Here is a 15,276-nt window from a genome sequence, read left to right as displayed (position 1 = left end):
GGGTGAGGTGGAGGAAGGGGAAATGAGGAAACTGTTGAAGTCCACATTGCTGCCTGGGGTTGAAGTGTTCCGAGATGGAAGATGAGGCGTGCTTCCTCCAGGCATCTGGTGGTGAGGGAGCGGTGGTGAAGGAGGCCCAAGACCCTCATGTCCTCGGCAGAGTGGGAGGGGGAGTTGAAATGTTGGACCACAGGGCGGTGTGTTTGATTGGTGCGGGTGTCCCGGAGATGTTCCCTAAAGCGTTCTGCTAGGAGGGGTCCAGTCACCCCAATGTAGAGGAGACCACATCGGGAGCAACGGATACAATAAATGATATTGGTGGATGTGCAGGTAAAACTTTGATGGATGTGGAAGGCTCCTTTAGGGCCTTGGATGGAGGTGAGGGAGGAGGTGTGGGCGCAGGTTTTGCAATTCCTGCGGTGGCAGGGGGAGGTGCCAGAATGGGAGGGTGGGTTGTGGGGGGGGCGTGGACCTGACCAGATAGTCACGGAGGGAACGGTCTTTGCGGAAGGTGGGGAGAGAAATATATCCCTGGTGGTGGGGTCTGTTTGGAGGTGGCGGAAATGTCGGCGGATGATTTGGTTTATGCGAAGGTTGCGAGGGTGGGTCCAGTTTCCAGCATCTGCAGTCATTGTTTTTACCCAATTTTTCCAAGGGGTTTTTGTCCTTTAAGTGAATATATTTTGTAATTATGTACTAATTGCTTTAAATACTAGCCATCGCTTGTCCATTATCATATGTTTTAATCTAGTTTCTCAATCTATCTTTCCCAACTTGCCCTCATCCCTACATATCTAAATAATGTAAGCTTGAAGACCCTAGTTTCAGGCTTAACTAAATCACTCGTACATGATACGAAATTCCATCATATTATAGTTGCTATTTCCTAAAGGCCTCTTTATTACAAGATTGTTAATTAATCCTTTTCATTGCACAATGGATGAAGTGTAACCTGGTTGGCTCCTGCTGATCTAGAAAACTATTTTGTAAGCATTCTATGAATCCATCCTCTACCTATTATAGCAAATTTGTTTACCCAATCTGCGTGAAGATTGCAATGCCAACATGACTTGCAATATTATCCTAATTACATGTACCTCTGGTTTATAACTGGCCTAATCCTATTGTTTAATGCTGTTTAAACTTTTACATTTAATTTGATAATTATTTCCAAATTACTTGCTTCGGTGAGAATCTTGAGAATTCTCATGTCTAACTAATCAGAATATGCCCAGTTCAAAGTGTGGGAACAAATTATCTTCACGTCTTTTGGCTTGATTGGCTTCACCAAGTTTACTTTTTAAAAAACAAAACGTTGCTGCAAATTTGACAAATGCTCCTACTAGAATGCAACTTTTTTTTTCTAAGAAGACCCTGCTTTTTAAACTCTCATTGGTCATTGTGACTTTGCTGTGAAACGTGAAAAGCACGAACAGTTATAAAATGCCCTGCAGTGCATGTTTTCAGATACAAGTCCTGAACTGGTAACCTTGTGACCTCCCAATTAAGTATGCAAAACAGTTACATTACCATTTTATGGCACATAATTGCCTCCCACAAATACAATCTCGAGTGAAATAGTAAATGCAAACTGGGTTACAAAGCAGCCCTTAACCCATTCTCTCCATTTGCAGCGTTGAAAAGGTTCTGTGCTAATTGTTTTATAATAGCTGTCCACAAAAGTATTTCAATCTTTTTGTATTAATTAGGATTTGCTACCTTGCGCTGCTTTATGTAGATAGAAAACACAGCTGAGCCTAAGGTAGAACTTTTATAGCAAAAATGAAATTGTTAAAATAGAAACATTTTACCAGAGTGCAACAATATACAGAAATCAAAGTAGCCTGAGATTCTGGTAATAATTTTGACTTTCACCTCATTTGGTAATGGCCTTTTTTTTAAGGTTTTTTGACAAGATCTCGCAGCTGTGATTTCAGTCATTCTCAAATGTTTTTTTAAAATCTGTAATTTCCTGACCGTCCACTGAAAATCCTATTGCTTTTCTTAAAATATTGTTGCAGCATTTGTTTTTAATAAGTGGTGTATCCAATCTGCGCAGGCAATAAAATAGACTTGTGCAATTAAATTGGGGAAATGTTATTAAAATCCCTTAGATATGGTTAGCCCTGTCAAGCACTTTCACTGGACCACAATAGGTTAATTATTTACTTTAGTCACCAGTCTCTTCATCTAATGAAACCCACAGCTGTGTTGGATCTGTGCTTGGATGTGTGGATCCCATTGTTATGCAGCTCTCCAAAGGCTACACGCTGCCTCTGATGGAGCAGCCTCGCTTCTTTCTGTTTTCCTGCCTTTCTGTGTCAATTTCATGCATCTTTTATCATTCCCTTTCACACAAAACAAACAACACACACTGGCCCTCTGTAGCCTTAGCAGTCTACATTTTCCACAGTCTGCTGCTATTCACAGTTGTGCTTATTTCACCATACAAGAAGGTTGTGTGAAGTTTTCCCAAAGATGCCTATTCACCTGTTAGCCCAGAAGCATTGGTTAGGGGACTGTAGGGTCTTGGTTCTAACCCCCTTTGCTGGGTGTTCATTGTGTGGCCTTCCCATTTCACCCCATCCAGTCCCACACATGGGAATTCATAATTTTGTGAATGGCCACTAGATCTTCCTGGCTAACTGTAGGTATCACCTGTGATTCAAGTAATTTTTTCTATTCTTTGATAGGTTCTTTGTTTTGATTAGATTCCCTACAGAGTGGAAACAGGCCCTTCGGCCCAACCAGTCCACACCAACCCTCTGAAGAGTAACCCACCCAGACCCATTTCCCTTTGACTAATGCACCATAGGCAACTTAGCATGGCCAATTCACCTGACCTGCACATCTTTGGACTGTGGGAGGAAACCCATGCAGACGCAGAAAATATGCAATCTCCACACAGTCGCCCGAGGCTGGAATCGAACCTGGAACACTGGTGCTGTGAGGCAGCAGTGCTAACCACTGAGCCACCGTGCCGCTGGTTTTAAACAACTGCTGCGATGTTGCAGCAATTAATTTGCTTAGATGCTGGGTACATTCTACTTAAGAGTGGAAAAAATTCACACTCAATCCAACTTTTCCATTCTTCGAGTTAGAGAGTCATAGAAATGTACAGCATGGAAACAGACCCTTCGGTCCAACTCGTCTATGCCGACCAGAGATCCCAACCTAATCTAGTCCCATTCTCCAGCACTTTGGCCATATCCCTCCAAACCCTTCCTATTCATCTAAGCATCCAGATATCTTAAATGCTGCAATTGTACCAGCCTCCAGCACTTCCTCTGGTAGCTCATTCCATACACGCACAACTCTCTGCGTGAAGAAGTTTCCCCTTAGGTTCCTTTTATGTCTTTTCCCCTTATGAAAATATTAATTCTCAGATTGTGACTGACCTTGCAGAGACTGATACTTAATATAGAGCAGGGCTCAATGGGCCAAATGGCCGCCTGTTTCAAATTCTTGTGTGCCCATCATGAACTGTTCTGCTACAAATAAGTGACTTTGTCAGGAATTCATGGCATTGGTATGGGATAGAAATCACTTTTTGTTTTCACTGATGCCAGCTCTTTATTTCCAGATTGGTTTAAACTGAGTTCGACAATTGAAATTGTCATGAACTCCCATTCTCCCGATTTTAATCCCTGACCTTGGTCAAAGTAACGTAACCATTTAACCATAGAATTAAGATTTTATCATCCAGGGATGGTATGAGCAAGAATAGTCAAAACATTTGAGGAATTTTTTAAAGTGTATTACCTTTCAGAATCTGATATGCAAGTGATCATGTGGAAATGAGCAGTGTGGTTTGGAAATATATCTGTGTTTACAGAGTCTTTGTAGCATGCCAATGATTGGATGGTGCATTTGTGACTAATTGCAAAAGATACTAAAAAACTGTTGCTGGTAAAGCTCTCTCTCGCTCCCTTAGGTGTCTGTGGTTTGATTGTGCCTCAGGAAGACATGCCATTCTGTGACAGTGGAATCTGTCCAGACATCATCATGAATCCTCACGGTTACCCCTCCCGAATGACAGTGAGTATGGACCGCCGTATTCTGTGCAACAACCGTTTACTGCAGGTGTATTGGAACAGATTTCCCATAAGTAAATGGAACAGAGGCCAAAGTTTTAACTGGAATAAGAAACATCTGTGAAGGGATTCTCTTTGTATGGCACTTTTTGAAAGTTGGATCACCAAGGAGCCGGTTACACTGCTACTTCAGTACCTATTCTGCTATATGCCTTAACACTGAATTTATAATTTAAATCTAAAATGGGGCTCAACTTGCATTGATATGAGGATTATTTTAGCACTCCAAAATGATATTGTAAGTCCGATTCACCAGTTTTCAAAACCCTTCGGGTTCAGTTTAAATACTTGGACATTTTTAACCTTCCTTGGGTTCCCTTTCGCATTAAACAAATAGGAGTTCTGCATTCGCCATATTCTAAATGTTTAATATTGGAAAAGGTCTCTAACGAAGTGTGTATTGAGGCACTCCTTGACAGAGTAGTTAGATTTTCCAGCCAGTCAATAAAGAAGCAATGCAAACAGGGCACTTTTCTAGTATAGCTCAGGCAGCAGCTGGGATGACCAGCATCATGGTAGATATGCACTGAAAGACTTGCAACACATTCTGTCTCAACGTTAATGAGAGTTTAGTGGGAGAAATTGGCTGAAAGATTTTCCCTGCATCCTCAACTCTGAAGATACGTGGTTGGCTTTTAATTGCAAAAAAGCCTGTTCGCACCCCAGTTTACAAAATTCTGAAACTTTCTTCCCAAAGAGAATGTTGATTCTAGAGGTAAGTTGGGACTTTCAATATTCAAATGAATAGATTTGTGTTAGGTAAGACTATCAAAGAATATACAGTTTAAGGAGAATAAATAGATTTGAGGTACAGATCAATGATGGTCCAGTTTGTGTGTTTGAGGTGTTGAAAGACCTGTTCTTGTTTCAAAGCATCATTGGTTATCGGAACTATCTATTTGTGCTGTCAAACTGTAGACCTGATGTATGGACTTTTTGTCAATAATGTCACCTGCCATTTAATCTTAAAAAATAAAGTCACAAGAGCATTCATTGGAGTGCATGCCTCCACCACACTGTATTAATTCAGCGTTCTTGCGGATGCACAGTTTTTAAGTGAGGCTTTTTCCCATCCCTGTAGCCACAAAGTTGCGAAAATAAAGATTTCTAATTAAGTGGTTTCATCTCTGCTTTAAAGTCAATTTGTATCCAGCAACCTAGTATGAAAGCTCAGGTCATATATTTTGACAGCTGTAACAAATTCTAGTATGACAGCTGACACAGTCAACAATATTCTCAATAAATCAATGCACAGTGCTCTAAAAACAAATCAATTTACCCATTTTCCATTGTTGATGGACCCTTCTTTAAAAAAAAAAGTTCCAAGATCTGGATCCACAGTTTTTGATGAGGCGTAAGCCCACTGAGACATTCCATGTCTGTGTGTACTGTGTTTTGCTGAATTCTTGCCCAGTGTATACAACTAATGAGCAAATGTGTTGCCTCTTTCTCTTCCCCCCCCCACTTCCCGCTGGCAGAAATGAGTATGATTAAAATAGTTAAATTATTTATACTTTTTTGAAGGCATGCCAGGATTTTTAAAAAATTGTTGTTGTCAAACGTGACACTGACAAGGCTAACATTTGTTGTCCATCCATTGGGACAAAAGAGACCAGAATCTCTTGTAATCAACTTAATGAACACTCATCTCTTACCTTGCATAAAACTGAAACAAAGGGGTACGATTTGCTGGGATCAAGCGAAAGTATAAATTCGTGTCTGTTTTTAATGTTGGTGAATGTGTTACAGTCAGTCAGAAAGGAAAGGGACGGTTGCTGGGAAAAATACATTCGGAAGGGCGAGAGAGAAGATGGGAAGTGCCATGGAAAGTGAATTCCAATGGATGGGTGGGGTAGCTGAATAATATAGATACAGAGATTTCACAGTCAGGAGGATGCATTGGGCCATCTTGTTTACACTGGTGCAAATTTCTTGCCTTTTTCCCAATACTCTGCTCACCATTTCTATCTGAATAATAATAATAATCCAGTGTCCTTTTGATGGGATGGGAGAGGTTCTGGGATGAGGGAGTAACTTTGGAGTGGTTGGGAGTGTGTCACTAACGTAGAGTGAAACCATGCAATAGCTGTAATTGAAAGCTAGGCTTGAGAATTGGGGAAATAGTAATCATTTCTGAATTCTGGGACTTTCCAGGATTTGTGAATATGTTACTTCCTGTCATTTCCTTGTCTCTAGGTTGGTAAGTTGATTGAACTGTTGGCAGGGAAAGCTGGTCTCCTGGATGGCAGGTTCCACTATGGCACTGCCTTTGGTGGCAGCAAAGTAAAGGATGTTTGTGAGGATTTGATACATTATGGTTACAATTATCTTGGCAAGGATTATGTAACCTCTGGAATCACTGGGTAAGTCTGTTTCATAAATATTGATCTTGATGTCCTGTATTTTAACTAGAGAGTGTGGTGCTGGCAATGCACAGCAGGTCAGGCAGCATCTGAGGAGCAGGAGAATTGATGTTTCAGGCATAAGCCCTTCATCAGCAATATTTCTCCTAGTACTGTATATTAACACCACTAATGCCATTCTAGACTTTTATGGTGAGAATAGACATATCGGATAGTATTTCTGAAGACAGAAGGTTGTGGAGAGATTTGACAGAGGTTCAAAATCATGAAACCCTTAAACACGGTAACTAAGGAGAAACTGTTACCAGTGATGGAAGGATTGGTAACCAGAGGAGACAGGTTGAAAGTTTTGCTAGCAAAACTGGGGGGAGAATTACATTTTTGTTCCATCCAAGCTGTCTGAAAGAAATGTGTATCTGATAGGGACAGTATCTTTCAAAAGGGAATTGCTTAAATACTTGAATGCCTTTCATTAACAAGGGGATTGAGTTTAAGAGCCACAAGGTTTTGCTGCAACTCTATAAAACCCAGTAAATGCAATTCAATAAAATGGGGTGGCACAGTCACTCAGTGGTTAGCACTGCTGCCTCACAGCACCATGGACCTGGGTTTGATTCCAGCCTCTGGCGACTGGCTGTGTGGAATTTCCACATTCTCCCTGTGTCTGTGTGGATTTCCTCTGAGTGCTCTGGTTTCCTTCCACCATCCAAAGATGTGCGGATTGGGTGAATTGTCCGTGCTAAATTGCACATAGTGTTAAGGGATGTGTAAGTTAGGTACATTAATCAGGGGTAAGTGTAGAGTAATAGGTTAGGGGAGTGGGTTTGGGTGGGTTACTCTATAGACGGTCAATGTGAACTAGTTGGGCCGAAGGGCCTGTTTCCACACAGTAGGGATTCTATGATTCTAAACCCTGGTTAGACTGCACTAGAATATTGTGTCCAGTTCTGGTCACCTCATTATAGGAAGGATGTAGGTGCTTTTGAGAGGGTGCAGAGGAGATTTACCAAGATTCTGCCTGGATTGGAGAGCTTCTGTTATGAAGAGAGGTTAAATGAGCTTGGGCTTTTCCCACTGGGAAGAAGAAGGAAGAGAGGTGACTTGATAGAGGTATACAAGGTAAACAGAAGCATAGAGTAGATAGCCAGATACTTTTCCCCGGTGTAGAAATGGCAGTCACAAGGGGTCATAATTTTAAGGTGATCGGAGGAAGGTATAGGGGAGATGTCAGAGGTAGGTTCTTTATGCAGAATATGGTGGGTCCATGGATTGCACAGCCAGCAGAGGTAGTAGAATCGGAGACATTAGGGACGTTTAAGTAACTGCTGGACGACAGTACATTGAGGGATGTGTAGGTTAGGTTGATCATACATTAAGGTAAATGCTGAAGCACAACATAGTGGGCCAAAGTGCCTATATGTTTGATGAAGAGGGAAATGTGCAGGGAAGGAGTATGGCTAATTCAACTTCTCTGAAAAGAGCCAATGCCAACCTGATGGACTGAAAGGCCTCATTCAGTGCTGCATTATTCTCTGATTTGACCTAGATACTCTGTACAATAATATGTAATAGTAACAGTCAATATAACTGGCTGTTAGCAATGAAAGTATATATAACCTTTGCTGCAAAGTATACAGTTTTATCAATGTGTCTAAACTGAGACATTAGAGCAGTGGGAGCTGCCTCTTCAAAGTCAGCTTAGATCTTGAATCCTTAAACTCTTTCAGCACTGTGCAGTTCTGAGGAAATGCCACCTGTCAGAATAGCAGCTCTTTTGGACAAGACAAAACAAAAGCTCCGTTTGTCCATTTATTTAGATTTGATTTATCCCATAGCGCATATGCTGTCTGGAGGAAGGTTCTCCCTAGTGTCCCAATCGATACTTATCAAAAACTGATCACTTAGTCATTGATCTTACTGCTTTATTCCAATTTAATGCTCTTGATGTCTACACTGCAATAAAAAATGGACTTCATAAAGCACTTCATTGCACGTGTTGACTGTGGTGTCATAAGCACATAAACATCCAAGTGCCATGTCTGACATTTTAAAAAAGTGAAGATTAAAAGTATAGAGTACAAATTTGCTGAACGCTCAAGGAAGTTAAGAACCGTAGTAAAAGTGATTAATCCATATTTTGTGTTAATGTTTCGAAATATTCTTGTGTTTGATTTAAAAAAAAAAAAAATCTAATTATGAAAGCAGAGATCTAGGCAGTTAATAAGTACTAAGATCCTTAAAATGTTTATTGAGTATAATGAGACAGATTATGCTGAATTTGTTACAGTTGGGCTTCAAAAATTATTTTTATTCATTCATTCTCTGGATAGCGGTATCACTAATAGTCGTCCTCGATAAAGCTGTGATTGTATGCCACTTTGTTCCACTACAGTCCATGTGGTAATGTACAACAAGTCTCTCACCCACATGCTGTTAGTTTTGTGCTCAGGGGTGCCTTGTAATCCACTTCCTCCTATCACCTTCCCTTGTCTTTGCCAGTGAGCCATTGGAAGCATACATCTACTTTGGTCCTGTGTACTATCAGAAGCTGAAACACATGGTGCTGGATAAGATGCATGCACGAGCGCGAGGTCCCCGGGCCGTCCTCACCAGGTGAGCTCTCATCAGTGTTGAATTAATATTGTCTCATTGCTTAATAGTCCAGCTGCAGGTCATGGAGATCTTCAGTTGGTCAGCTGACTGGAACCGTTCCCATTGTATATGGTTAGAGATAGGGATCTGAAATTGAATCTTTGGATATAATTTAGCTACTGTTGAAAAAGAAACCAGCAGTCAAAGCTTCCCAGACTTTAGTGCAAGTGTGATTGCAGGTATGTAAGGCACACATCCCAAGGCTCCAGTGGCAGATCTTCACAGGCAGCCTGTCCCTATGGCTCTCCACAGCAGGCAGAACATTGGATATTACCTCATTATCATCAAGTCCAATATTAGATGTGATTCCACAACTGGGAACCACTTTAAGCAATCCTGATTCTGCTAAGAATTACACTTACAAATGTTTAAAGATTGTTAGTCAGGCTTACAGTGTTACTCACTGACGTATGTTAGAAGTTTCACACAGGGCACGTGAGTGAGTCACGCTGCGGATCTGATTGAATCCAAGTTTGAACAAGTTGGATCTATATCCAGTGGAATTTAATAGAGTGAGAGGTGATCTTAATGAAATATTCAAGGCTACAGGATAAGATGGATACCAGGAGGGTGTTTCTTCAGGGAGAAACTAAAACTAGGGACATGGTTTGAAACAGAGATGAGAAGTTTCTCCTCACAGAAAATTGTTCGACTGTGTAATTTTGCTCCTCCAGAGGTGAGTACAGGTTGGGCCTGTATTTATTCAAGGCTGACTTAAATAGACATTTGATAGACTGGTGAATCAGGAGTTACTGGGTCACGCAGGAAAGTGTAGATTAGACCATAACCAAATCAGCCCATCGAATGGTGGAACAAGCTCTTGCTCCTGTATTCCTTTTGAAATTTGGTATTCTTGCAATTCTGTCCTGATGTGTGCAAGATGAAAAGCTTTGACAGTAAATCCTTTTCTTTAGCAGCACTGAAGTTGTGTACTATCAAACAACAACTTAATTTGGCATTCATTAAAGTTTCAGTGAAGTATGCAGGTGTTCAAGTTGGGTAAAGTGCCCATAGTTGCTAAATTACTCACTGATATGTAGGCTAGGTGCATAAGTCAGGGGTAAATCTAGGGTAATAGGGGAGGGGGAGGAGAGTGGGTCTGGGTGGGTTACTCTTCAGAGGGAATTGGTGTGGACTTGTTGGGCCAAAGGGCCTGTTTCCATGCTGTAGGGGTTATATGATTCTATGATAATGTACTAAAATTTAAAGTAAAAAGGACAACGTTGGGGATTGGACTAAAAGGTTTTGAGATAAACTGCAGAAGGATATTCAGCTCATTAAACTTGTTTGACCATTTGTTTGATCACTGATCCTCAAATCTACTTTCCTGCCATTTCCTGGAAATTGTTTTAGAAGCAGTTCAGAGAAGGTACAGTCAAGTCATTCCTGGGATGAAGTTCTTATCTTCTATATGTTGAATCTCTACTAATTTAAAAATCTGTCTACATCAGTAAGATCCCCATTGTATAGATACCTGTGTTTGTACTGTGTATGTAATTTTGCAGTTTGCAAGCTTCACGTTATCTTAATTTCGTGATGATTCTCTCAAAATTTGACCTGCCAGGCAACCGACTGAAGGACGATCACGAGATGGAGGTTTGCGTCTTGGTGAGATGGAACGAGATTGCCTGATTGGTTATGGAGCCAGCATGATGCTGTTGGAGAGGTTAATGATCTCCAGTGATGCTTTTGAGGTGGATGTCTGTGGACAGTGTGGTCTGCTGGGATACTCTGGCTGGTAAATACATCTACTTCCATCCACTTGTTGCTAAGAGGTGCCCTGAGAGCATTAGCTATCTTCACCCCATAAAGCATTGCTCATGGTTGAAGTCGCATCTTAGGTTAAGATATAAAGTTCTTGTTCAAAGAATTGGGTCCAAATCACTCCGTTCTGCCAAATCAATGCAATGCTAAGAGGGTGCTACTCTTCTAAAGGAGGGAGAAAAGGAGTAAGAGTATGCCACATTTTCAGAAGGCCAGCACTATCCGAGGGACCACACAGAAGCAGGGCTGAGCTTCGGTGGGCCAGCGCTGAGGGAGTGCCGCGCTTTTGGTGGGCCAGTGCTGAGAGAGGGTCAGCCATTCAGAGGAATTATTAAATCGCCCTCCTGTCTAATGGGTGGGTATGACTGATCCCACACCACATTTTCGAAGATGATCAGGGAAAATCTCTCCAGTATAGTGTGGCAGATAAATATCCCTCTCTGCATTAAACAGATGATCGGATCACTATCACACTATTGTTTCTGGGAGGTAGCTGTGTCCGAATTGGCTGGTATATTTTCTACATTGAAAGCTGGGAGCACTTTCCATTGTGGCAGGTGCTATTGAAATGCAAGCCTTTCTTTTGTTAGGCCTTGGGGCCAGACAAATCAATCTTTCCCACAGATTGCCAGATTTATTGGTTATTAACTTCATCACATGACAGGATGGACTTAACCTGACGGTGAAGTTTGTGTCAAGGTTGCTACACTACCATAACCTATTTGCTGTCACTATCCTGGTTCTTTGAGAATGTGTGTTCTAAACATTTTAACTGCATTTAATGTTTATCCTATGTGCAGAGATCTTAGATTTTCTTGTTACTTGGTTGTGTGGTACAGTTTATCTGTAGTGTGTTCAGAAAATAGTAAATGCTTGAGTTTTCTGGAGTATGGTTTTAATCTTCACAATAATATTCAGGATACATCACTCAATAAGTATAATTAATCACAGCTCATAGAATTATTACAGCAAAGGAAAAAGGCCATTTGACCCATTTATGACCATTCTGCCTCTCCCAATGTCCCTGGACATCTTTCTTGTCCTGAATACATAGAAAATGTAGAAAATTTTACTTCACAAGAGTAAACCATGACCCCTATTCCCACTGATTACACTGGGCAAAGAACAAGCTACCTAGCCTCCTCCCTTTTTCCAGTACTCCAGTCTATTTTGTACATGGCATCAGTTGCATTTTAATGCATCAATTAAAAATTTAATTTGAAAATGAGGGTGAGACAACTTGAGTTTGTCTTGCACTAATGTTGAAACTGTGAACCTGCTGTTTGTAATTTTAAAGGACTGGGTTTTGTGCCACTACCCTCTCAGGCAGTGAGTTCCAGACCTTCACCAAACTCTGAAGAAAAAGTGGTTTTCTTATGTTCTTCCCCCCCCCCCCCCCCCCCCCCCCCCCCCCCCTCCCCCCCCCCCCCCCCCCCCCAATCCTTGTACATATCATTTTCTCTCCCTCTCCCTCTCCCTCAGTTCAGGGAACTAAGTTCCTCCCATCCACTCTATCCAGACCCCTCATGACCTTGTGCACCTCAATCAAATCTTGCCGCCTCAGGCAAAAAGATTCTGTACTAGTGAATTAGAGCTGTAATAGTTTGCATAGTTTTCTCTTTTACATTTTACAAACACAGTTGGATTTATCTCTGTATGATATTGCCATGTGAAAAACAATACTTCCTTCTGCATTCCTGGGAGGTGACTGATTTTTTTTTTAAAAATTGGAATTAGTAAGATTGTTTTACACTACCGCATTTAATGCATGTGGTTTGAGGATGTTTTGTCTTTTTAGGTGTCATTATTGCAAGTCATCGTGTCATGTCTCCTCTCTGCGGATCCCGTATGCCTGTAAACTACTATTTCAGGAACTGCAGTCCATGAACATTGTGCCCAGACTGAAGCTGGCCAGGTACAACGAATGATCTGTTCTGGAACATGAGGAAAGTGTTTAAGCAGAAAAGCAAGAATTCTTGCGGCACAGAGACTTTCTCCTGAGTATCAACTGGCTGTAGAGGAGTGATTGAAAACTGCGATATATCTGTTTTATGCTCCCTGTTCAGCTCACGTTGGCAAGGAGAGGAATTAATTTGCTGGTGATTGATGGGCTGAGACAATACAGCAAAACTGACTGTAGCTGCCTTCATAAAGGTCTGGCCGGTTCTCGAACTGAGGGAGCAGAGTTAATGCAGAGCCTTGTGTTTGTTCACTAAACCACCCAACATCATTCACTTATAACCGCCACAGCTGGGAGTAGCTGAGTGGCAGACATAGCCTTGAAGAAGAATTGGTTTATTTGATTTAATTTAAGTTTTGAAAATGTTGGAAGGTGGCTACTCATCATATTTTATTCTGTAAACTGTTAGTGCATCAATTAAAAATTTTATTTTAAAAATGAGGGTGAGACTTGAGTTGGCCTTGCACTAATTTTGAAACTGTGAACCTGTTATCTGTACTTTTAAAAAGAAAGGATTTTGAGGGAAGCCTTTCAGTGCTAATCAGCAAGATAATGGTGATCTTTTACCCAACTTTACCTTCCTGCATTATCCTAATATTCATCAATTCCCTTAGTGACCAAAAATCCCACAATTTCTGCATTGAAAAGAATCGATAACCGAGTACCAGTGGTCCTCCTGAGATAGAGGATTTTGGAAATTTCTGTGGTGACATCCAGTGAGGACTTTTTGATCAAACAGCTGTGGGAGAATTCCATGCTCATCATACAGAAGCTGTCAAGGCTAACATGCCCTCGCACTGTACAGAACTTTTAAAATCCTGTCAACCAGGAGAAAGCAGGCAAGGAAGAAATGTTCACTTCATTTCCTGGCCTGTCAGGAGGTTAATCTGCCCAGTAATTTGTGCACTATTTTGTGCATGCAAGGAGGTGACAACCAGTGGGATTGATCATGGCTGAATTTATGACCATCTTATTTCCATGAGTGATAAGTTCTATTATTGGTCCAATTTACTGATGACTTCTGCCCTGAATAGGCTAAATATTAGAGTCATGATCTGCACTAAAGTACTCTCCATGTCAGCTGCTGATTAAGTTGGCTCGCCTTGTAAGGATCAGAGAGAGATTTTTGCATGTTTACTTTCCAAAGTTAGCCAGGCTTTTTAACTGACATATTGCCTCTTATAAATGAGCACATGTCTTCTCATACAAAAGGCTCATTTAAGTTGGTTATTGTGACCTTGTCACCAGTGGACAGGTCTGATGACTGCCCCAGCTTGACTAACATCACTAAAAGCATTTATCCACATCTGGGCAGGTATGAGCAGTCACAGGTTTTACCTGAGCATGTCCTTCATCAAGACCAACTGGGCTCTTGACCATTCCAAATCCACAAAACAGCACGAGTCTTTAAAGATGGAAACATAAAATCCAACAAGCAAGGCTCTGTTGGAACCCACACTGCTAATGGCTTGTTTGTAGAAAGAGAGGACTGCAGATGCTGGAGATCAGAGTCAAGAGTGTGGTGCTGGAAAAGCACAGCAGGTCAGGCAATGTCCGAGGAGCAGGAGAATAGACGTTTTGGGCATAAGCCCTTCATCAGGAATTCCTCCTCGGATGCTGCCTGACCTGCTGTGCTTTTCCAGCACCCCAATCGACTCTGATCTCCAGCATTTGCAGTCCTCGCTTTATCCTAACAGATTCTTAAACCCTTATATCTTGAGATTGTCCCATTAGAGGAAACATCTTTTCTCTAGTTACCTTGTCAAGGCCCCTCAAGATTGTTCAGTCAAGTTGTCTTTTAATCTTCTGAACTCCAATGGATACAAGCTTTGCCTGTTCAACCTCTTCTCATAAAACAACCTTCTCATTCTGGGTATTTCTAATAAACCTCTAAGTTGGTGTAAAATTGAAAGGGTTCAGAAAAGATTTACAAGGATGTTGCCAGGGTTGGAGGATTTGAGCTGTAGGGAGATGCTGAATAGGCTGGGGCTATTTTCCCTGGAGTGTTGGAGGCTGAGGGGTGACCTTTATAAAGGTTTATAAGATCATGAGGAGCATGGATAGGGTAAATAGACAAGGTCTTTTCCCTGGGCTGGGGGAGTCCAGAACTAGAGGGCATAGGTTTACGGTGAGAGGGGAAAAATTTAAGAGAACTAAGGGGCAGCTTGTTCATGCAGAGGGTAGTGCATGTATGGAATGAGCTGCCAGAGAAAGTGGTGGAGGCTGGTACAATTCAACATTTAACCAGCATCTGGTTGGGTATATGAATAGGAAGGGTTTAGAGAGATATGGGCCAAATGCTAGCAAATGGGACTAGATTAGATTAGACTATCTGGTCGGCATAAATGAGTTGGACCGAAGGGTCTGTTTCCATGCTGTACATCTCTATAACTAAGTTGCTTCTAATGTGTTTACATCTTCCTTAAATAAGGGGACCAATATG

General features: G+C 41.4%; 1 protein-coding gene across 1 annotated transcript in view; it reads left to right on the top strand.

Moving 5' to 3' along the window:
- The window catches only part of polr3b (polymerase (RNA) III (DNA directed) polypeptide B), a 95,219-nt gene extending 81,945 nt beyond the window's left edge, over positions 1-13,274 (top strand). Inside the window, exons 24-28 of the mRNA XM_043709862.1 lie at positions 3,935-4,038; positions 6,291-6,457; positions 8,957-9,070; positions 10,674-10,847; positions 12,672-13,274. Coding sequence (XP_043565797.1) covers positions 3,935-4,038; positions 6,291-6,457; positions 8,957-9,070; positions 10,674-10,847; positions 12,672-12,801 — 689 coding nt within the window. The 3' untranslated portion in view covers positions 12,802-13,274. The remainder of the gene's footprint in view (positions 1-3,934; positions 4,039-6,290; positions 6,458-8,956; positions 9,071-10,673; positions 10,848-12,671) is intronic.
- Positions 13,275-15,276: the final 2,002 nt, after the last annotated feature.

This window comes from Chiloscyllium plagiosum, chromosome 19 (assembly GCF_004010195.1).
Source record: "Chiloscyllium plagiosum isolate BGI_BamShark_2017 chromosome 19, ASM401019v2, whole genome shotgun sequence".
NCBI lineage: Eukaryota > Metazoa > Chordata > Chondrichthyes > Orectolobiformes > Hemiscylliidae > Chiloscyllium > Chiloscyllium plagiosum.
The sequence above is the reverse complement of the archived record's forward strand: the minus strand, read 5'-3'. Positions and strand labels throughout refer to the sequence as shown.